The 21,628-nt window shown below is 58.6% G+C and overlaps 1 protein-coding gene across 1 annotated transcript; it reads right to left on the reverse strand.

The window, feature by feature from the left end:
• Window positions 1-239: 239 nt before the first annotated feature.
• On the reverse strand, window positions 240-20,670 carry LOC141976972 (guanylate-binding protein 2-like). Its single transcript, XM_074938150.1, has 19 exons — window positions 20,551-20,670; window positions 19,783-19,986; window positions 18,510-18,613; window positions 17,963-18,075; window positions 17,403-17,590; window positions 16,792-17,010; window positions 15,725-15,810; window positions 15,162-15,269; window positions 14,698-14,754; window positions 14,373-14,580; window positions 5,852-5,979; window positions 4,565-4,674; window positions 4,119-4,321; window positions 3,735-3,968; window positions 3,116-3,396; window positions 2,622-2,834; window positions 2,147-2,249; window positions 1,485-1,678; window positions 240-1,090 (listed from the first exon to the last, which is right to left on the reverse strand). Exons 2-19 carry the CDS (start codon window positions 19,955-19,957, stop codon window positions 971-973), a joined length of 2,844 nt encoding a protein of 947 aa, XP_074794251.1. The 5' UTR covers window positions 19,958-19,986; window positions 20,551-20,670; the 3' UTR covers window positions 240-970.
• Between the last annotated feature and the right edge of the window lie 958 nt (window positions 20,671-21,628).

A 21,628-nucleotide genomic window follows, 5' to 3' on the forward strand; every position in this document is an offset into this window, starting at 1 on the left:
TGTGAATTTGGTAGGGCCCAATACATAAGAGACGCCACAGTAACACTCTAGGGTAAGCAGCAGCTCTGGTGTTTATGAGAGACCCTACAATAACACAGCACTGCATGCAGCAACAGCAGGCTTACAAGAGACCCTACAATAATGTTGCCAGCACCCAGTGCCGAGAGGCAAAACAACAGCAGGGGTTCGCTGCCCGGTGTGCGTCACTCAATAATCACAACGGGGTGGAGAAGCAGAACAGTTTATTTCCAGCTGCAAACAAGGTCCAGGGAGAACAGAATCTCAAATCCTGCACCCCAGAGCAGGTCATTACACACACTTTTATATTCCTTAATGCTACTGCACGACACATCAGCCAATTAAAACTTTGCGCAAATACTCTGCCTTCCTTATGTGGGTCACAACAATGTTTATTTTTTGCAACCTCTAACAAGCATTTCTAGCAACTTAAGCAACCAGCACATTCTGTCTGGCCTTGCAGTTGTCTCTCCTACTATCTTTAACTTGGCGTCAGCAAACCTTACACTATGAGGCCTTATCTGCGGCTGCAACATTGTTGTAAGAGCAAAAGAGCTTACTCAAACCAGCCAGGCCTGAATTCTATTAAGGGGGGTTGAGAAGAAGCCCTTAGGCCTTCAGCAGGGAGACTTCCTCGACCCTTATGGCCTTTTATCCCCTCCACTTAACTAATGGCCATGCCCTGGGGTCTCTAAGAATAACAAACCAGAGCCAGCAGCAGCTCTGGTGTTTATGAGAGACCCTACAATAACACACCAGTGTGTACAGCTTTCCTGTATCAAATGTTCAGTAAACAACAAGCATCACTTAGTGCAAAGCCAGAAGCCCCCCACCCGCAAATATACAACGACCCTCGTGGTTGGCTCTGGCCAGCATCCTCCACGTGTCAGACAGGCTGGTGGGAGCGGAGCCAGCCCAGCCCAGCTCCCCAAGTCCCTCTGGGTCTCTGTTCTCAGCAGACGACGCAGCGGGAGCGCTGGGGCCGGCTCATCTCCTTCCTCAGGTTCTGCATCTGCTGCTCCAACTGCGCCACCTCCCCCCGGAACCCCTCACGCAGCAGCCGCTCCTGCTCCTGGGGGACAGAGCCGAGGGTTAGCGCCACTGACATAGAGCTGTGGGGATCTGGAGCGGGGGCCGGGGTCCTGGCTCCCACCTCCCCTCCCTGCTCTAACCACTAGACCCCATCCCACTCCCCTCCCAGAACCAGGAGAGAACCCAGGAGTCCTGGCTCCCAGGCCCAATTAATGCCATTCAGCCAATTCACCATTATCCCTTTCCCTGGCACCCGCTGGTATTTCTCCACCATCTCCCGCTGGTGGTCCAGGAAGCGCTGGTAGCCCCCGGCACTGAGTAGCTCCCCTCGCAGACCCATTCAGCTCCCAGAGCTGGGGACAGAACCCAGGGGGCTCCTACCCCCCTGCTCTAGGCAGCCCAGTCCCAGCTCCCCAGGGGCCCGGGGAAGGTACCTGCAGTTTCAAGGCCAGCGCTCCCTGCTGCTCGGCCAGCAGCTGCCTCCTGTCCTCCTCCATTTTGGCCGTCAGCTGCCGGACATGCTCCTCGTGGCTGCGCTCCTGGTCCTGCAGCAGCTGCTCCGTCCTGGTCTGCATCTCCTGGCACAGCTGGGCCTCCCGCTCGGCCGCCTCGGCTCGCGTCCGCTCCTCTGACCGGTGGGAGACAGGGGGGAGGAGGGGACGGGGGGGGGGGAACACGATCAGGACCAGGGGCTGGGGGTGCAGAGCCCTGGCCCGGGGTCACTGGGTCATCGGCACCCAGGAGTCACCAGATCTATGGAGCCAGAGCCCTGGCTCTGGGGTCACTGCGTCCATGGGGCGCTGGATGTATGGGGCCCTGGGATCACTGGATCTATGGAGTGCTGGGGTCACCGGATCTATGGGTCACCAGGCCTGGGAGGCCATAGAGCCTGTACCCTGAGGCACCGGATCTATGGGGTTGAAGAGCCCTGGCATTTGTGGGATTCAGGAGTCACAGGATCTATGGAGCCATGAGGGCCAGGGGTCACTGGGCTATGGGGCAATGGCGTTCAAGGGGGTGAGTCTGGGGCCAAGACATCACCAGATCCATAGGGCCGTGGGGGTCACAGGACTACGGGCCTCATCTCTGGAGTCACCTTCAATCTCCCTCTGTCTGTCCGTGAGGCTCTGGTCCGTCTGCAGGACGGCCTGGGCCACCGTCTCCTTGGACTTCAGAAACTGCTGCAGCACCTCAGCAGCCTGGGGGAATTGGGGAGAAAGGGGGTGAGCCGGGGCCCACAGCCCCTCCTGCCTGAACCTCCCCCGACCCACGTACCGAGGGGGCCCCAGACCAGTGGGAGCCTCTGCGCTGCCCTCTCATCCCGTCAGCCAAGGACGAGCCTGGACCACAAACCCGCAGCGGGATCCAGCGACGTCATCAGTACCTCCCCCGCCAGGGTGCGCGCGGGCTGCGTGTGCAGCTCACAGCCATGGCCACAGACAGAACCCAGGAGTCCTGACTCCCAGCCCCCCCTGCTCTAACCCATCAGACCCTGCTGCCCTCCCAGAGCCAGGGATAGAACCCAGGACTCCTGGCTCCCAGCCCCAATTAATGCTATTCAGCCATTTCACCATTATGCCTTTCCCTGGCACCAGCTGGTATTTCTCCACCATCTCCCGCTGGTCGCCCAGGAGGCGCTGGTAGCCCCCGGGCACTGAGTAGCTCCCCTCGCAGACCCGCTCCTCCAGCTCCTGCGACAGCTCCATGAGCACGGCCGTGCACCGGTCCGACGATGCCAGCTCATTCCGGTGGCAGAGCTCAGAGCGCTTGGAGTCCAGCTTGTCCTGCGGAGAGAGGGGACGTTGGAGCCAGGGCCCCCTGGAGGAGAAAGACCTCGTGCCCCATTTCCTGCCCCAGAGAGCCAGCCAGTGCCCTGACCGGGGGCCGGCGCCTCCTGGAGCCCCCGTGCCCCAGTCTCCACTCCAGAGAGCCAACCAGAATCCTGCCCTGGGGCCGGATCGGGGCCAGCGCCCCCTGGAGAGGAAATGCCCCATACCCTATTCCCGTGGGTTGCCCCAGGCTGGGGCGGGGGGGGGTTGCGCCCCCATCGCAGGGTCCCTAGTACCTTCAGCTGCCGCTGGTATTGCTGTTCCTCGTCCTTGAAGGCGCGCGCCATGAATGCCCGCAGCGCCTCCCGCTCGCACTGGGCGTGCAGCTCCAGCAGCTCCTGCACGCTCTCCGTGGGCAGCGCCGCCCGCCGCGCCAGCTGCTCCTCGTAGACAGCCACGGCCTCCCCCACCGCCGCCGAGTTCTCGATCTGCGCCAGGGCCAGCACCGCGCTCTCCATGCAGGGCACCGCCCCGCTGCGGATGGCGTCCACGTAGGTCACCGCCAGGTTCCCCAGCACTGCCGGAGGGGCAGGGTCAATGCCAGGGTCCCCAGCACGGCCGGAGGGGGGCAGGGTCAGAGCCAGGGTGCCCAGCGTGGCCAGAGGGGTCAGGGTCGGGGCACCGTCCTCCCATCCAGCCCCTCCCACGACCTGCCCATACTGGCCCTGGACCCCTCCAATCGGCCAGCAACTCCCTGCCCTGGCCAGCAGCCCTGGACCGGACCCGACCCTGCAGCACATACGCCGAGCCTGGGATGCACCCCAATCCCCATCCCCTGCCCCCAGGATGCACCCCATCCCCCGAGGACCATGCCCTGATTCCCCCCCCAAGGGCTGCGCCCTGATCCCCACTCACAGGTGCCCGTCACCACGTGGCCGCCCGGGAGGGTTTTGGTGCCCGCATGCTGGTGGACGTGGCTGCAGAAGCACTGTGCCTGCTCCAGGAACTCGGGGCTCAGCGCTGCCTCGGGCAGCTCGTCCAGCCGGGGCAGGTCGCAGCGCGGGGCCGGGCGGTCGAACACGAAGCACTTGCGGGAGGGGAAGTACTGGCGCAGGTACTTCTTGGGCAGATCCAGCTTCTCAGGCTGGCCTGGAAGAGACCCCCAGGGTCAGACCCACGGGCCCAGCCAGCCTGGAACCCCCAGCCCTGCCCTGCTGCCCCCTCAGACCCACAGCCCCTCCTTGCCTCCCAGATCAGACCCCTGGCCCACCTAGCCCAGTCCCCACCCACATGTGGCACCTTCTCTGCGTTTCAGGGCGTTCTCCAGGTACTCATCCTCGGTGATTTCCCGCCCATCCAGCTTCAGCTGCAGCGTGAAATCCCGCACGGCCCACACAAAGGCCGGGAAAAACCGCACAAATTCGGCCGAATCCTCCCGCTCCTGCTGGCCGCCCTCGCCTGCTGCTTTCACCTTGATGCGCTCCGTCAGCTCCGTCACATAGCTGGGGGCCAGCTAAGAAACTGGAGATGCAGCGCCCCCCCGCAAGGGGTCCCTGAGCCTAGCGCCCGCAGCCCTCACCCTGTTGCCCTTGGGAACAGCACCCAACAGTGGCACTGGCTACTGGCACCCACCCCAGACCCCTGCTCCCATCAGGGTGCGACAGGTGCTACCCAGTTATGGGAGGGGAATCCCAGCTGCCCCCACCTCCCAGACTCCTGGGTCCCTCCCAGCAGGGGCAGGATACTGAAGCTGCTCCAGGGCGCTCTGGTCGATGGTGCCCAGGCTGTTGTAGACCAGGGTGCCGCTGAGCAGCACGGCCAGTGCAAAGATCCATGCATCATTCTTCGTATCGCCCTGCGGGGAAGGTAGAGGGGGGGAAATCGCAGGGCATCAGTGTTCGACCCCAGCAGAGGGGCGGGGCGGGGCGGGTGGAATATAGGGCAGGGATCTGGACCTCCCCCTGCAGGTCACAGAGGGAAGCACAGCCCACCAGACCCCACTGCAGAGAAGCAGGGTTGTGGGGTGTGACAAAGTGGGGGATTTTCTTAGTGTTTTATGTGAACACTGTGTGTGCCTCAGTTTCCTTGTGTGCTGCATGTGTAACGCGGTGGGGGGAGGGGGCTTGTAATTTCAGGGGACCAGGTGTGACCTTGCCTAGCAGCCGTGACCCCGAACACTGTCCTGGAGATGGGGAACCCAGCGACTTGTGACAGGGAAGCCCAGCCCAGTTTGGGAGCCAGCCGGTTCTGGCTGGGGACGACGACAATGGGCTGAGGAGAGAGGGGCCCGGGGACCTGACCAGCCAGAGGGGAACAAAGGAGGGAAGAGAGGGGCTCACCTGGGACCTGTTCACCTGGGACCGAAGACAAAGGACAGAGGAGGGGCTGGTGGGGGAGGGGATTTAGGGGGCTGGGGACAAGGAGCAGCCGCAGCCCATAGGGAGCTGGCTGGGGCTGAGACTGGCCAGGCCCCAGGGCCCCGAGAACTGCCCGGGCTGGGTCCAGATCTTCAATAACCCTCCTGTGTGATGCTGACGGGGAGTCCCTGAGGAGATCGGGGGGCACTGCGCCCTCTGGGGGCGGGAGCCCCGGGGGTCCAGAGCGAGGGGACTCCCTGAGGGGGCCCCAGCAGAGCCAGGCTGCTGGGGGCTCGGAGGTGCGGTTCCAGGAGGCGGTGAGGCCAGAGGGCCCAACCCCAGAGAGAGAGTGAACCCCCAAGAAGGGCTGTCACACTAGGGGGTTCCTCCCAGGGTCTGTATGGAGCCAAAAAGAGCGCAGGGCCTGGGAGTCTGTGACTGGGGGATATGGGGCAGGGAGCCGGAACTTCCCCTGCAGGTCGGGGGTGGGGAGCATGGCCCACCAGACCCCACTGCAGAGGGACAGGGTGGGGGGATATGGGGCAGGGGAGACTGACCTATGCTGATGCCTGGGCCACCCACCTCCAGGCCCAGAGGCCCTTCCCACATCCAGAGGCCCTTCCACATCCCTGGAGCCGAGACCCAGGCTCGCCCCTCCCATCACCCCCCACTCACCTTCTCCACATCCCCCAGCCCCTCGGTGTCCAGCAGCACCAGGGTGTGGCCGGCCCGGCGGGGGTGGGGAAGGCACCACATCCAGATGCCCTTGGTGTGAGACTGCACCGTGGCGCCCAGCGAAAACCCTGGGGAAAGAGGGGTGAAACTGGGACAGACGCAGAGCCATGGAACCCAGGAGTCATACCTCCAAGCCCCTCCCCCCGCTCTAACCCACTAGACCCCACTCCCCTCCCAGAGCCAGGGAGAGAACCCAGGAGTCCTGGCTCCCAGCCCCCCTGCTCTGACCACTAGACCCCACTCTCCTCCCAGAGCTGGGGGCAGAGAGGGGCCAGGGGAACAATTGGCTGGCGCTGACCTGTCACCTCTGTTGACCCTTCCCCACTACCCTGGATCACCCCACGGGCCTGTAAGGATAAGGCCTTTGTCTGCAGCCATTAGCTAAGAAGCAGGAAGTCACATCCTCACATTCCATCAGGCTGTTAAGAAGGAGACCCCGTCCTAATGGCCCCCACTATCACCCCATAAAGAAACAGATCTTAAGATGGTTAAAGAAAACGTAGTTTGATACAGTCTATCTGGCAAGAAATCACTTATCAACAGCTGTGGTTGTGAAATCCTCATTTCTGTATTTTTTTATCTTTATGGTCCCCACTTCCCTATTGTTTGTCTGGATGATCTCTGCCTGGTTCTTTGATTGCTTCTGTCTGCTGTATAATTAACTTGGCTAGGTGTAAATTAATTAAGGTGGTGTGGGATGATTGGTTAGAGAATTTTGTTACACTATGTTAGGATTGGTTAGCAAAATTTTAGTAAAATGATTGGTTAAAGTACAGCTAAGCAGGACTCAAGTTTCACTATATAAACTGGGGTCCAAGAAGGAGGCCAGGAAAGAAGGAAGAGAAGAAGGAGAAGAAGGAAAGACCAGGAAGAAGAAGAACTCACCCCCAAGACACGGCCTAAGCTCAAAGTTGCTAAGAATCCTCTGCACGACCGTGACGGGCAGCAGCCAGAATCCCGACGAGACCGACCTTGCCCAGCCAACAGGGAAAGTCCACCTGCCTGATCAGGATTGGTGAGCAGGGCACTGTACGCTTAGCATGTGTATTCTGCTTGGTAATGGTTAATAAATAGAGGCTAAGGATATTACTGTGTAAGGCTCTTTCACTGGGAAAAGGTCCTGCAGACCCGCTAAGAGTACGCCCTGAGCCCTAGGAATTGGGTAAAGGGGGTGCCCCCGAGCACGTGTGAGTTACAAAGAATTCTGTGCGGGTAACAGAGTTGGTGGAGAATGCGGGCAGCCTAAGGTCGTTAGGACCGAATTGATCTAGCCTAACACAGTCACAGCAGCAGAATACCGGTGATAATTTGTCAAAAAGGGTCGCTACCTGCTTGGCAGATTGTTCACCCTGAAGCAAGAGGAGGGAAAGGAAACAAAGCAAAGGGACCAGGAGGGGTGGGGGTTAGCTGAAGAGCCCCCACTCCTTGCTAAATGGGTAGCAGAACAAGGTCCATGCCTATGGGAACAAGATTCTTTCCAGGGGAGGGATGCCCCTGAGTGCGCCTGGAAGGGGTTTGAAGCATTCTGTGAGTGCACAAAGCCAAAACCAAAGGAAAAGGCTATCAAAGCAGCAGCTGGGTGGGCATTGTGCAAAGCTGTCACTAATCTCTCCAGCCTGGTAGCACTCCAGGAAAGACAACTGGAGGATTACAGACTCGATTTGGATGTAGTTAAGGATAATTTGGCTCAGTATAAGGCATCTCAGTGAGCCAGTGCGGCTTCAGCATTACAGAATGTAACCGCTCTACAGGGGAAAACAGGAGAGTGTGAGCAAGTGAAACGGAAAGGGATCTACATTGCAAATGAAGCGGGGGGTGCTCAGGCAGCTGTCATAACGGTGTTACAAGAAAATAAGGATCGGGCCCAGACAGGCAGTGACCACACAGTCTGCAGGCAGCGAACAGAGAAACTGGAAAACGTGGTGGGAGCCCAGAGGGGCACAGTAGCAGTAGTAAGGGGAGGCGTGAGTGTGGGCATGGGGGATACAGACACCTGGGAGGACACTTGGAGTGGGACAGCTGGATGGATTCTGAAGAGAAAGATCCTGGATGCTCATACGGCTTGGTGCTTTTCCTGAGGGGTCCTATGCCCCCGCATAAAGGGACTTGAAGGATTTGAAATTAAAAGCACAACAATTCAATCCTGTGGTTCCAGTTACCACAAGGGTGGTAACAAGAACAGAACTGACCCAACGATGCACAACAACGAAGGGAAATAAGGCAAAATGTTACAGAGATTTCTGATTTTACCCCAGACCAGGTACAGGCAGCTGCTCAGTTATTGGGACCCCTAGAAAGGGACACGTGTCTGGACTGGCTGGTGAAGGTGTTGGCACGAACTGGGTGGAGGCCAGCAGATTATGAGGTTCTAGCCCAGGTCTGTTCTAGTTCTTCTGACTGGGCAGCAATACGCAGTGCCGAGGGGCAGTTAGGTGCGAGTGGTGTTCTTGCCCCTGGATGGGACTGGGTGAAGGAAGTAATGAAGGTAGGGATGTTGGCCTGACAACTGGGGAAATTGTTCCATGTAACAGAACAGGGCCATGTGACTCCCTGGAAGTGTATGTTATTAAAAAGGAGACACTGGCCATGGCTGCTGGGGTTGTGCCAGTAGGAATTGGAACCCCACCGGATTTCAATACTTCCATTTTTAAGACTGCATTGTTAGATGTTTTGAATTCAAGAATGAAAGTGATTTTAGGACCCATAGATCCAGCTCGGGGATAGTCGGAGTTGAAACAGGAGATTTTTCAAGCACCTGTAGTTTTTCAAGACATGCAGGGACACACGGGAAAAGGAAATAGGAACGGGAGAATGCAACCTGTACAGGTGGTAACTTTTGCCAACAACGGGCCCACAGATCTCGGGGCCCATTGCACAATGGCATGTTAGAGGAAGAGGACAGGGAGGTGCACTGGGTAACAGAGGAGCAAGAGGAAGAAATGCATCTGGACGGGGGTATCAGATGCAGACTAGAGGATGTCTGGCTGAAGGTGGGAAAGGTACATTGAGAGGGGAGGCATGGAGGAAACTCATGATGGCAGGGGAATCAAAAAAGAAATGGGACGGGAAGCCCACAAGTGAGTTACTGCAGAGGGCTGCCCAGTTAGAGGAATTGATTGACAAGGTTCCTGTGACTCCCAGAACGAACCCCGAAGCACTTAAGATGAGCTATTACCAAGAGGAGGGGGGGGGGAGAAAACCTTTTGTAGTGATAATTAAGGTGGGCCATTTCCAGCAGTTAACAAGAACGTCTGAGGAACGGTGGGGGTGGGGGGGGAGAGAATAAACATGGGGAAATAGTTTTACTTTGTGTAATGACTCATCCACTCCCAGTCTCTATTCAAGCCTAAGTTAATGCAGTTAGTGTAGTAACCAGAGCACGAAGGCAGGTGACCAGCCCAGAGACGCTGGATCCGCAAGCCCTACAGGAAGGGGATGAAGAAATGGAGCAATTACTGAAGCAGGAAACAATCCAAGGAAAATGACATGTACACAAAAAACCCAGAGGGGAAGTGTGGGTCACGGAGCATGACTCAGACCCTGGGGAACGGCCCAGAAGGTGGCTAGTGCCTCAGAAAACCAGGACTGAATTGATTCAATATGTGTATGAGCAAGGGCATTTGGGGGTGGACAAAACTCTAGAAAGGATCAAAGATACAAGGTGGTGACCCAGCATAAGGGAAGATGTAAAGCGGTGGTGTAATCATTGTTTGCAATGTGCTATGGTCAATGCAGACCCTCAGGTACAAAAGGGTCCCATTGCTCACCAAAGGAGTGAGGGTCCGTGGGCCCGGTTACAGATAGACTATATTGCACTCCCACCAGTCACCACGTGAAATAACAAGCATTGTTTGGGGATTGTAGATCCCTTTACAAAATGGATAGATGCCATCCCAGAGAAGACTAACACAGCTTTGACTACAGCCCGGCAATTGTTTAATGTGGTGTTTAGCCGGTGGGGGCTGCCCAAGGAAACCGATTTGGACCAAGGCCCACACTTCATTAGGGAAACGCTGCAGGAACTGCGTAAAATACTCGACATTAAGCAAAGGTTCCTCATTGCAGGCCACCCGCAATCCTCAGGACAAGTGGAACGAACTCACCGCACTCTAAAGGATGCTCTAAGAAAAATGGTAAAAGAAAATGGAGAAGATTGGGATGAAAAATTGTCTATGATTGTAATGGCCTTAAGGTCAGTCTGAGCGAGTCATGATTATAGTCCCTTTGTAGCAATGACGGGAAGGGACATGAGAACACCCCAACAGTGGTGGCTAGATGTAGATATTCCAGATGGGTGGCAACCCAGAGTGCTAAATGACCAGTGGATCCAGTCCCTTTCAGAGGCACTAACGGAAACCCACAAGAACCTAGCAGAACAATTGGGTGTTCCCATAAAAAAGGTGGGTAAAAGTCTGGGCTGGGTGAAGAAGCCCGTTGAGTGGGAGGTTGGAGGCCAGGGGCTGCATCGGAAATGTGCAGAACAAGCTCACTCTTCAGGAATGAAATGGAAAGGCCGCAGGGAACACTGTGAAAAAAGGCCAGCCCAACAGCATACCAGGGAGAAATCTGGACAGAAAGACTAAACAAGCCAAAGTTAAAATGGTTCCATTCGGCACAGCTTAAACCATGGAAAGGGGATTCCAAGCAGTGACCTCTAATCAGCCCCACCAAAGGGGGGGTTAAAATTTTTTATTTTGTCTTTCAGAGTTCCAAGAAAAGGCTGGTGCCAGCAGAATACAAGTGCCCTGGGCACCATGATAAAGAAGCTGCTGTCGCGACTGTGTGCGGGTGCGTGTTTTATGTTACATGTTGTTTGTCAGGTAGCCAACCCAATCCGCTGGCCTGTTGACATTCATGCAGTAAATGTATGGAGAAACAATTGCTGGATGATGGTACAATGTTGGCTTAATCCATCAGTATTCAATCACACCAGCTATTGCTTGTGTTGGGAAAAGGGATTTGCTCATTATCATAACGTAACAGCCGGAGGGCCATCACCAGAAGCCCCATCCCAATCTAGTTTGTCATTAATGACTGGATATTCTAACACTGTGATGGGAAATTGTACGGGACCAAAAGCCACAATATAAAATATTGACTGCCTTAAGCTCACACGGAAACAAGACGGGGTCAATCCTCTTAGTATCCCTGTATCCACCCCAAAATGTGGAATACTGAAGGTCATGGGGTTTGCTTGGCAGCCAGGAGGGGACATTGAAATTAGGATGTTAATGGGGTTTAATGAGCCTCACCTGCTTCAAATCTGGGAATCAAGGCCCAGCACACTGACTATTCCCTCAGGGCAACAACTGCAAATATCAGGAAACTGCCCCAACGCACCTGGGCAGGTGGATATCCGGGATATAGGTAAGATGGGCCCCCCAGAATGGATTAAAGAAACCCAGGGCAGTGAATATACTAAAAATCAACCTAAAGTTCCATTACAATATCAGTGTCTGACTAATTTTCATAATATCCCTGCCCAACTAGGTGAATATATATTGCAAAACATCTAGGTAAAATTAAATTTTAAAATAATTGCCTCCAAACTGGATTTGCAAAAATCAAGAAGACACCTAATAAATGGACCACATGTGGTAAAATTGGATCATAGGGTGTGACATACTATACCTTGTGGGAGCATCCTGTAATCCCCATATTCCTCATTTACATATAATGCTGATATTGCATATAAAACATGCCATGTGAGAGGTGTGACGCAGCGGGGGGTTTTCTTGTTGTTTCCAATGGTTTGCATGCAGAGTGTAGGACTCAGTTTCCCTGTGTGTTACTAGTTTAAAAAGATGGTGGGAGAGGGAGTTTGTTGTTACAGAGGGACAGTGAACGGCCTGGAGAATGGACACTTCAGCGACTGGTGACCGGGAGGCCCAGCTCGGGAGTCACAGCCAGTTCTGGCCATGGGAGGACATGGGCTGTGGGGAGAGGATCCCGGTGACCAGACCAGCCAGTTCCAGCCAGTGGGGAAACAAAGGACGGATGAGAGGAGAGGCTGAGAGGAGAGGAGACCCAGGCGACCCTGTTTACCTGGGACAGAAGACAAAGGACAGAGGCGGCGCTTGGGGGACAGTGATATCGGATGCCCAGATGGAAGGAGGGGGCTGCTGGGCTAGGAGGAGAGAGCCCACCTGGAGGCAGGACAGATCTAGATATGCTGTGCTGAGGGAGGCCAGGCCTGAGGGCAGAGAGTTTCCTATGCTGGGTTCAGACGCTCAATAAACCCTCCTGTGTTACGCTGGCTGAGTGTCACTCCGGTCTAGAGAACAGGGTTGCATTATTCCCTCTGGGAGTGGAGGCCATGGGGGTCCAGAGCGAGGGGACTCCCTGAGGTGGCCCACAGCAGAGACAGGCGTGCTGAGGCTCAGAGGTGCAGTTCCAGGAGGTGGAGGGGCTTAACCCACGAGAAAGAGTGGACCCCCAGGAAGGGCTGTCGCTCTGAAGGGGGCTCCCCACAGGGACCGTACGGAGCCAAGAGAGAGCACGAGTCCTGTGAGTCTGTGACATGAGGTATCATGGCAAAGGTTATGATCTGCTGAAAACCATTGTTCCATCTAAATATGTGTATCACCCATGCATGTGAAGTTATGAGAATTTGCTGTGTGGTTGTCACCAAGATACGCTGTGGGTTTGGGAGGAACCCAGGTACTAGCTCCCCAGAGACAATGTCAAGGAAAGTAACCAATGCCCAGGTGGGTGTCAAACCATCAACAGCCGTTGTCCAGCAAGGGAGCTACAATTCAGTGACTCACTGGCATGAGGCCACACCAGGGGAACTGCTCAGCTTTGCCTGGAGACTCAGCAATGCCCCCCAGACATGCCTGGACTTGCGTTCTCCGAGCACCTGGACTAAGGGTATAAAACAGAGCACAGGGGCCCCATGCTGGGCCTTTCTCCTCTCCCACACTACATTGCAAGCAACAAGGACACTCGGAAGACTGAAGACTCCAGCAGAGGGGACTGGCCCAGGTTTCAAGGGTGATAGCTGTGTTCTATGAACTGCAATATCCAGTAGGGTGAGAAAACCTGCTTTGTCTAGATCAGGGGTCAGCAACCTGGGCACGCGAGTTGATTTTTGGCGGCACTCTGCTGCCAGCCAGTGTCCTGGCCACCGGCCCCGCTCAGCCCGCTGCCTGCTTGGATGAACGGAACCCAGGGCCGGCAGCGGGCTGAGCGGGGCCGGCGGCCGGGACCTCGCCTGGCAGGGCCGGCGCACAGAACCCCAGACCGGCAGCGGGCTGAGTGCTCCTGGCCGCCGGCACCACTCAGCCTGCTGCCAGTCTGGGGTTCCATCCGCCAGCACCTGTAAATGTCAAATGTATTATTGGCACACCAAACCTTAAATTAATGAAGATCTGGCACCCCACTTCTCAAAGGTTGCCGACCCCTGGTCTAGATGTTGCCCAGGCTAACAGGATTGGGAGTTTAGACTGCATGCTTATATTTTGTTTTCGTTTGGTAACTAACTCTGAACTTTTTCCCTATCACTTATAATCACTTAAAAACTATCTTTTGTAGTCAGTAAATTTGTTTCACCGTTTATCTTTACCAGTGAGTTTGCCTGAAGTGTGTGGTAAATCTGCTCAGGTTACAAAGGCTGGTGTACATCCACTTTCCATTGATGAAGTGGGGAACCAATTAATAAATTTGCACTGCTTGTCTTGAGCAGCGCTGGATGGTATATTCCCGAGGTGCAAGGCTGGGAGCTGGGGGTATTTGGCAGGTGCTTTTCTCTGTGTGATCCATGAGTGGCTCTGGGAGCATTCATGCAACCTAGCTGGGTGTGGGGCTCCATGTGCAACTGTGCTGAGTGAGCACAGCGCAGGGAGGGGTTGCTGCTGGTCACTAGCAAAGCATTGTGGGAGACAGCCCAGGCTGGAGAATAAGGGTGGCACAGCGGTCCCACAGTCCCAGGCTGCACCCCGGGGATCCTGTCACGTATGGAACAAGTTATTATATCACCAATACGATCTCTAAAGCAAACTGAGCTGGACCTCACCGGGTTAAATGTGTCCAAGGTCGTACCTCAATGTGCCCCACACATACAAACGCTCCGTAAGAGGTGGGCAGCATGGTTACATTTAGGGTATGTTGAAAAACCCATAAGGATTAGCATGTGTATTCTGCTGGATAACTGTTAATAAATAGAGGAGAAGGATATTACTGTGTAAGACACTTTCACTAGGAAAAGGTCCTGCAGACCTGCAAAGCGCACACCCTGAGCCCCAGGAACTGGGTAAGGGTGGGTGCCCCCTAGAGTGGGTGAGTAACAGAGAATTTTGTGCAGGTAACAGGCCCATCTAGCCTGATATCCCGCCCCCTCCCTCCCCTGGGATTAGCCACACGGGCCTGTCTACCCTGGTATCCTCCCCGCTCCCTGGATCAGCCCCATGGCCCCATCCACCCAATATTTCCCCAGCTGGGCCGAGCACCCCGCAGTGCTCACCTCCCCGGTCCTTCCCGGCCAGTCGGTTCAGGAGGTAGGACTTGCCGGTGCGGTACAGCCCGGCGATGGCCACCACCACCACGGGCTGGCGGAAGCTCTGGAGCAGGCCCAGGGCTCGCTGGTTCAGCTGCAGCTCCCCGCCTGGCCAGTTCTCGATCAGGCACATCGGCTCCTCCATGGCGCCTGGCTGTGCCGTGCCGGGGGCAGCCTGGGGGACAGCAGGGATAAATGAGGCTGGGAGCAGGGGGCACGGAGGGGGCCATTTCCGCTTCCCCCCAAAGGCAGCCAGGAGGGGTTTGGGACTGGACTGACAGGGGCCACTCACCTGGGCCAGGACTGGCGGGGCGGGTCGAGACGCTTGCAGCGGGACCACGCACTCCCTCTGTCCGGGAAAGACAACGGGGGGCAGAAACATCATGGAGAGCAAGAGAGCATGGCCAGATCCACCGCCTGGCAAAGGGCTGACGCACCCCACCACCTGCCGCAGAGCCGCTCAGCGCCTTTCCCCTCTAGGGGGCACCAGCCCCGATGCACCCCAGGGCAGGGACTGGCTGGCTCAGGGCGGCGGAGAATGGGACACCAGCTCCCACTTAGCTACATGCTCCATGGCTATAAGTGGTTCCATGTGTGACATTAGTTGCTGGGTCTCAGCCCAGTTCCTAGCAGGAAGCCCCCCCGCCCCATACGGCCCAACCCCCAGCTGTCTCTAAGCCTTGCTGGAACCAGGAACAGGCCCCCCACTCCCCTGAAGCCCCTTCCCCCCAGTCCCTGGGGCTGCCCCCGACTGACCTTGGGCTCCGGCACCGAAGGCTGGGCATCGCTGGCTGCGGCTCTCCTGGGTGGGGCGCCTCCCGTGGGGTTCATTGGGTACCCCACAGAGTAATCATCGCCTTCCTGCTTGGAGCAGAAACCTCTGCATTAACTGGAGCTTGCCCCGCCCCCACCCACTGCACAGATCCCATGGCACCCCACCCCACCCCCGCGTGAGTCCCTCTGCATCTCCCAGCACCCAGCCCCCTTCCCCCACCCACTGCACAGATCCCATGGGACCCCCCCGCCCCTGTGTGAGCTCCTCTGCTTCTCCCAGCACCCAACCCCCTTTCCCCCACCATGACAGAGATCCCAAGGGACACCCTCCCCCATCCCCACGTGAGCCCCTCTGCATCTCCCAGTGTCCATCCCTCACCCACTGTACAGATCCCATGGAAGCCCCACCCTGTCCCCCCATGAGCCCCTCTGCATCTCCCAGCACCCGGCCCCCGCACAGATCCCATGGGACCCCCACCCTGCCCTGCCATGAGCCCCTCTGCTCTCCCAGCGCCAGGCCCGCTTCCCCCCAGACCCTCCCTCACCTGCAGGTCATTGCAGAGCTCACTCAAGAGAACGGGCTTGTCCCGGGACAGCAGGTCCACGACACGCTCCAGGAAATCAGCCAGGACTGGAGAGAGAGGACAGACCAGGAGTCAGTGGGCCAGGGGCTCCTGTCCAGTCACCCCCTCCCCCCTGCCCCACTCTGGCTCAGGTAGTGAGGTTTGTGCTGCTGCTGCAACGTGGGCTAGGACTCCTGGGTTCCGGTCCAGGCGCTGCGCTGGCCTGCTGGAGGAGCCGGGGCAAGTCACGGCCCTGCTTTGTGCCTCAGTTTCCCCTGCTGTACAAGGAGGACAAAGGTGCTGACCTCTTGGAAATGGATGACTGGGAAGCACTAGAGAAGAGCCAGGGATCGTTATCGTTACAGGCAGCTGAGCCCATTGTTCCCAGCAACTGAGGCTGGTGATTTTCCAGCCCGAGGACGGGGCCAGAAGTGAGCGACTGACGGGCTTTCAGGTCCTGGCAATTCCACATAAAATAAAATTGTTTTGGGTTGAACAAAAGAGTGAAACTGCTCAAAGCTTCCAGCCAATAGAAAAAGCCCCAAACCCGACGTTTCGGGTCAAAGGAAACGTTCCGCCAACACCCTGAGAGCCCAAGGCTTTGGGGACAGTTTTGCAGCTTAAATAAAATAGGAAATCTCAAAATGGAAAGTTGTCTTGAACCAAAAACCAGACTTCTGCCGTTTTGGGAAGTTTTCTGTTTTTTTCCCCCTACACCAACAATATGGAGAAACCGACAGGAATTCAGGGGAAATGTCTCTGCTGCCAAAGCTGCATTTTTCACCAAAAAAATTTGTCCAGCCGTACCCACGTTCCTGAGTTTTCACCTAGAATTATCTCTGCTATTTATTAGGTGTATTACGGTAGCGCCCAGGCACCCTGGTCCTGGCACACGCCCTGGTTGCGCTAGGCGCTGTACACTAGGATTGCTATTTATTAGGTGTCTTATGGTAGCACTGAGGCATCCCGGTCGGGCCCATGACCTTGTTGCGCTAGGCACTGTACAGACACCCCACAGGCTGCCCACCCACCCCCAGCCAGACACTTACATGCCCCATCCACCACTCTGTTCCCCACCACGGTCTTAGGGTTCTGGCTCAGGACGTAGTCCTTAAAACACCCCATCTGCTCCTGGAACGTGGGGTGCAGCTGGTCTGCGGGAGATGGCGGCTCACCGTGCCATCCATCTGCTCGGGGGGAGCAGAAACGGAACAGCTTGCGGCAGGGGAATAACCTCTGTACGCAGCTGGACGGGGAGTCCTCCAAATCTGCGAGAGAAAGGGGGGCGGCGGGTGAATCCTGGGGTCACACCGAGCAGCAGGGGACGCTGAGGGCAGAGATGTGGCCACTCTGGGGCGGGGCACAAAGGCTGTTGATACATGGACCCCTCATGCAGCATGGAGATGCAGCCACCTGTGGAGTGGGGAATGTTTATACAGGGACCCCTAGCCCAGCGCAGAGATGCAGCCCCTGTGGGGCAGAACACAGAGGCTGTTTCAAACCAGTGCTCATTTAGGACAGGAAGTGAAGCGGGCTCCTGTACCCCTCTGAGACGGCAGGGGTGACTTGGGGAGGCAGGATGGAACCTAAGCCAGGCTGGGGACCGGCCCGGACGCCAGGGTTCCCCTCCCCTGGGGGAAGGGCCCTGATGGCCATGCACCTTGCGGGGAGCTGAGAGCCGAGTCCAGCTCATGGCCCGTGGCTTTCAGCACCTCATCCAGGCAGGGGTCGGGTGCCACGTCTCGCAGGCACCACACAAAGTTGGGCAGCACGCTGCTCAGGAGGAAGCTGTTCTCCCAGGAGCACTCGTCCAGCACTTGCACCACCTGGGGCAGATCCCTCACGTACCTGCAGGGGGTGCCGTGAAGGAAAAGACAGGGCCAAGCAACGGGAACCGAACCAGGCTGGGGTGGAGCAGGGCAGGGCGAATGGGACATGGGGCCTTTCCCCTCCAGGTCACCAGCTCCCATCCAGCCCCAGGGCAGGGGACTGGCTGTGGGGGAGGATGGGGAATGAGGCAGGTGGCCTTTCCCCTCTAGGGAGCGCCGGTTCCCATCTGACCCCAGGGCAGGGACTGGCTGGCTCAGGGGGGTAGGGAACGGGAGAGGGGGCCTTTCCCCTCTAGGGGGCGCCGGCCCTGATCCAGCCCCAAGGTCAGGGGACCAGCTGGCACAGAGGGGCAGGGAATGGGACATGAGGCGGCCATGCTGGGAAGGATACGTCAGGCGGTCGAGCTGCCTCTGGGGGTCGCCCTCACTCCTGGTGTTATAGACCAAGACGCTGCTGAGCAGCACGTTCAGGAGGAAGAGTTGGGAGAGCTTTGTGTTGTCGTCCTGCAATGGCGTAGAGAGGCACATGAACAGCAGGCCTAAGCATGGCACCCCACTCCCCTCCCAGAGACGGGGAGGGAACCCAGGAGTCCGGGCTGCCAGCTTCCCCCTCTAACCACTGCACCCCACTCCCCTCCCAGAGCCAGGGAGGGAACCCAGGAGTCCTGGCTGCCAGCTCCCCCCTCTAACCACTGCACCCCACTCCCCTCCCAGAGCCAGGGAGGGAACCCAGGAGTCCTGGCTGCCAGCTCCCCCCTCTAACCACTGCACCCCACCCCCCTCCCAAAGCCGGGGAGGGAACCCAGGAGTCCGGGCTGCCAGCTCCCACCTCTAACTACTGCACCCCACTCCCCTCCCAGAGCTGGGGATAGAACCCAGGAGTCCTGGCTCCCAGCCCCGCCCCCCACACACACACCCTAACCACTGGACCCCACTACCTCTTGCTCGGGGAATCCTTCCGTGTCCAGCAGCACCAGGGCCTGGTCAGGCTGAGTCGGGTGGGGCAGGCACCACACCCAGATCCCCGGAGAGCAGGGGAAACCTGTGGGGAGGGGGGGGTCAGGGGAGGCCCAGGCAGAGGGGTCAGGGAGACAGGGGGTCAGCCTGGCATCGGTGGAGGCTCAGCGAGGCCCAGCGGTGGGATAGAAACGTAGCAATACAGGCTGGCAGGGCCCTGGCGAGGCCGTCGCCGGCATCCCCCGGCGCTGGGGCAGGGCCCAGTAAAGCAAGACCAGCCCTGACAGGGTCTGTCTAAGCCCCAATGCTGCGATTCCCAGGCCAATGGGGACTCTGTGATCATCCAGCCTGACCCCTGACAGCCCAGTCCAGAGACCAGCCCCCAAACCAGCCCAGAGCCGATCACCCGGAGACCCGCCCCGTCCGCAATGGAGACGCTCAGCACACTGCTCCCCTGGTTAATTCCCCTCACCAGTCACAGCTCATGCCTTGTTCCAGCCTGAATACATCCGGCTTCCCCTTCCCCCCGGAGCTCCCCTTCCCCCAGGGCTCCCCTCCCTCCTTCCCGCCATGGGTCACATCCCCCCTTCCAAAGTCTCATCCTCGGGCTTCTGCTCTGACCCTCTTCACCTGACCCAGCTCCTCCCCAAGCGAGCGGAGCTGGGAGGGCCTGTGTAGGCGCCCGCCCTAGCGTTGCCCATTTCCCCCTTTCCTCCTCCCACAGCGACATGCCGCACGCTGCCCCTCACTCCCTTCCCCCCGCCCGGCCCTCCACAGCGGGCCAGACCCCTCTGGCCAACGCCCCAGCTGTGCCAGGGATCCCGCCGCGGCTCCGGGCAGCCAGTTCAGCCACAGCTCGGTTTGCCTGCCAGAACTCCCCCTCTGCGTTCCCCACGCTCCTCGCATCAGGGCGCAGACATCGGAGACGCTGGGCGGGCTGGTCCCACGGGGACCCCCCAAACCCAGCTTTCGGCTCTGTCCAGGGCCGGGTGAATACGGGCAGGCGCAGGCAGGGGTTCGAAAGGCCCATGCGGGGGGTCGGGAGAGGCCCAGGCGGGGGGAGGGGGGGTGCATGGGTTCAGGAGGCCCAGCAGAGGGTGGGGGGAAGCGCAGGCAGGGGGTCAGGGGAGGCCTAGGTGGGGAGGCAGGGGTTCGGGAGGCCCAGGCGGGGGCTTGGGGGAAGCCCAGGCAGAGGGCATAGGGGGATGGTGGAGGCCCAGGCATAGGGAAGGGGGAGCAATGGGGACCCGTCACCTTCGCCCTGCCCCGCCAGCAGGTCCATGAGGAAGGATTTCCCGGTGCCACGGGGCCCGAAGACAGCGAGGACGTGGAGGGGCCGGGTGAGGCCCCGGAGCAGGCCCAGGGCGGCCGGGTTCACCCGCAGGGCACCAGAGCTGGGCACCGGCTCTACCAGGCAAACGGGCTCCATGGCCTCGGTGTGGGGTCCGGCGCACGGGGCTGGAGGAGAGAGGGCAGCGTTACACCAGAGGCTGTGCAGCGGAGATGCCTGTGGCCCACAGAGCCTGGCCCATATCTGGGAACCACAGTGCCAGGGGGTCCGGCCAACAGTTCGGGCCCAATTGCTCTCTGGGAGCAGGACCAGCCCAGGGCCCCGGACCAGCCCAGGGCCCCGTCCCCAGGCCTGTGCTGCGGAAGGAGGGATTCGTAGGCATTCGGCCAGCTGGTACCACCAGAACCAAGCCCACCCCAGGGCACCTGCTCTGCACAAGGAGGGGGCAGAAGGACCCGCTCTCCAGCCACACGGCCCCTCCGCAGGAGCTGACAGCCCTGTTTTAAAGAGGGGTAAACTGAGACACAGAGCAGAGACTGGGCCAAAGCCACACAAGGGCAGGGCTGAGGACAGATCCCAGCCCCCGCTGCTCTAACCCACTAGACCCCACTCCCCTCCCAGAGCCGGGGAGAGAACCCAGGAGTCCTGGCTCCCAGCCCCGCTGCTGTAACCCATGAGACCCCACTCCCCTCCCAGAACCGGGGAGAGAACCCAGGAGTCCTGGTTCAAACCTGGCTGGGGCTGTGGGAGGAGCCCCAGGCTGGAGCAGAGTTGGGGTGCAGCAAGCACTGAAGTGTCCCCAGGCTGGGGGAAGTGAGGCTTTTGCTTTCACTTTCTCTGCCGACTCCTCCCCGCAGTGAGGCTGCGTTAAATCCATGATCCTACGGGAGGAAGCGGGGAGGGACTCCTGGGTTCTCTCCCTGGCTCAGGAAGGGAGGTGGGGTCCAGGGCTCCTGGTTTCTAGCCTCGTTGGGGAGGGGGGTGGGGTCTGGTGGGTTAGAGCAGTGGGGGCTGGGAGCCAGGACTCCTGGGTTCTCTCCCTGGCTCGGGGAGGGGAGTGGGCTCCAGGACTCCTGGGTTCTCTCCCTGGCTCGGGGAGGGGAGTTTGAAGCTCTGTGTTCAGCACTGCACCGTTATTGCTCATGTCGCTGCTGCCACCGTCAGGAACTAAACGAGAAGGAGAAACGATTCCCCTGCCCCCACTGGTGAACAAACGCTAGGCGGGCAGCCCCCCAAGCAGACACCCTCTCGCCCCGCGCAGGACGTGGCCCCTCTGGGGTGGGGCGGGGGTCGGTTATACCGGGAGCCCTCACCCAGCGCTGGGATGCAGCCCCTCTGGGGTGGGGGCTGTTTATACAGGGACCCCTCACCTGGTGCTGGGACGGGGCCCCTCTGGGGTGGGGCAGGGTTGGTTATACAGGGACCCCTCAGCTGATGCTCGGATGGGGCCCCTGTGGGGTGGGGCAGGGTTGGTTATACAGGGACCCCTCACCTGGTGCTGTGATGCAGCCCCTCTGGGATGGGGCACGGCAGCAACGTACCCCCATGACCAATAGCACTTTGGGACAGGAAGTTAAGGTCAATGTCTTACCCGCTGACTGTGCAAAGGGAGTCAGAGGCTGAGCTGAGTCCCCCAGCAGGGATTTAGTGGAGAACTGAGGTCAACGTCCCAACCCGGGGGAAACGGTCCTGCCTTAGGGCCAGGACGACTCTGCCATTTCTGCTGGGTCAGGCTGCAGCACAGCATGCTGGGAACTGCCACCTCCCTGGGCCACTCTGCAGTGGTGCATGCTGGGAACTGCCACCTCT

The sequence above is a fragment of the Natator depressus genome, chromosome 24 (genome assembly GCF_965152275.1).
Source record: "Natator depressus isolate rNatDep1 chromosome 24, rNatDep2.hap1, whole genome shotgun sequence".
NCBI classification, from domain to species: domain Eukaryota; kingdom Metazoa; phylum Chordata; order Testudines; family Cheloniidae; genus Natator; species Natator depressus.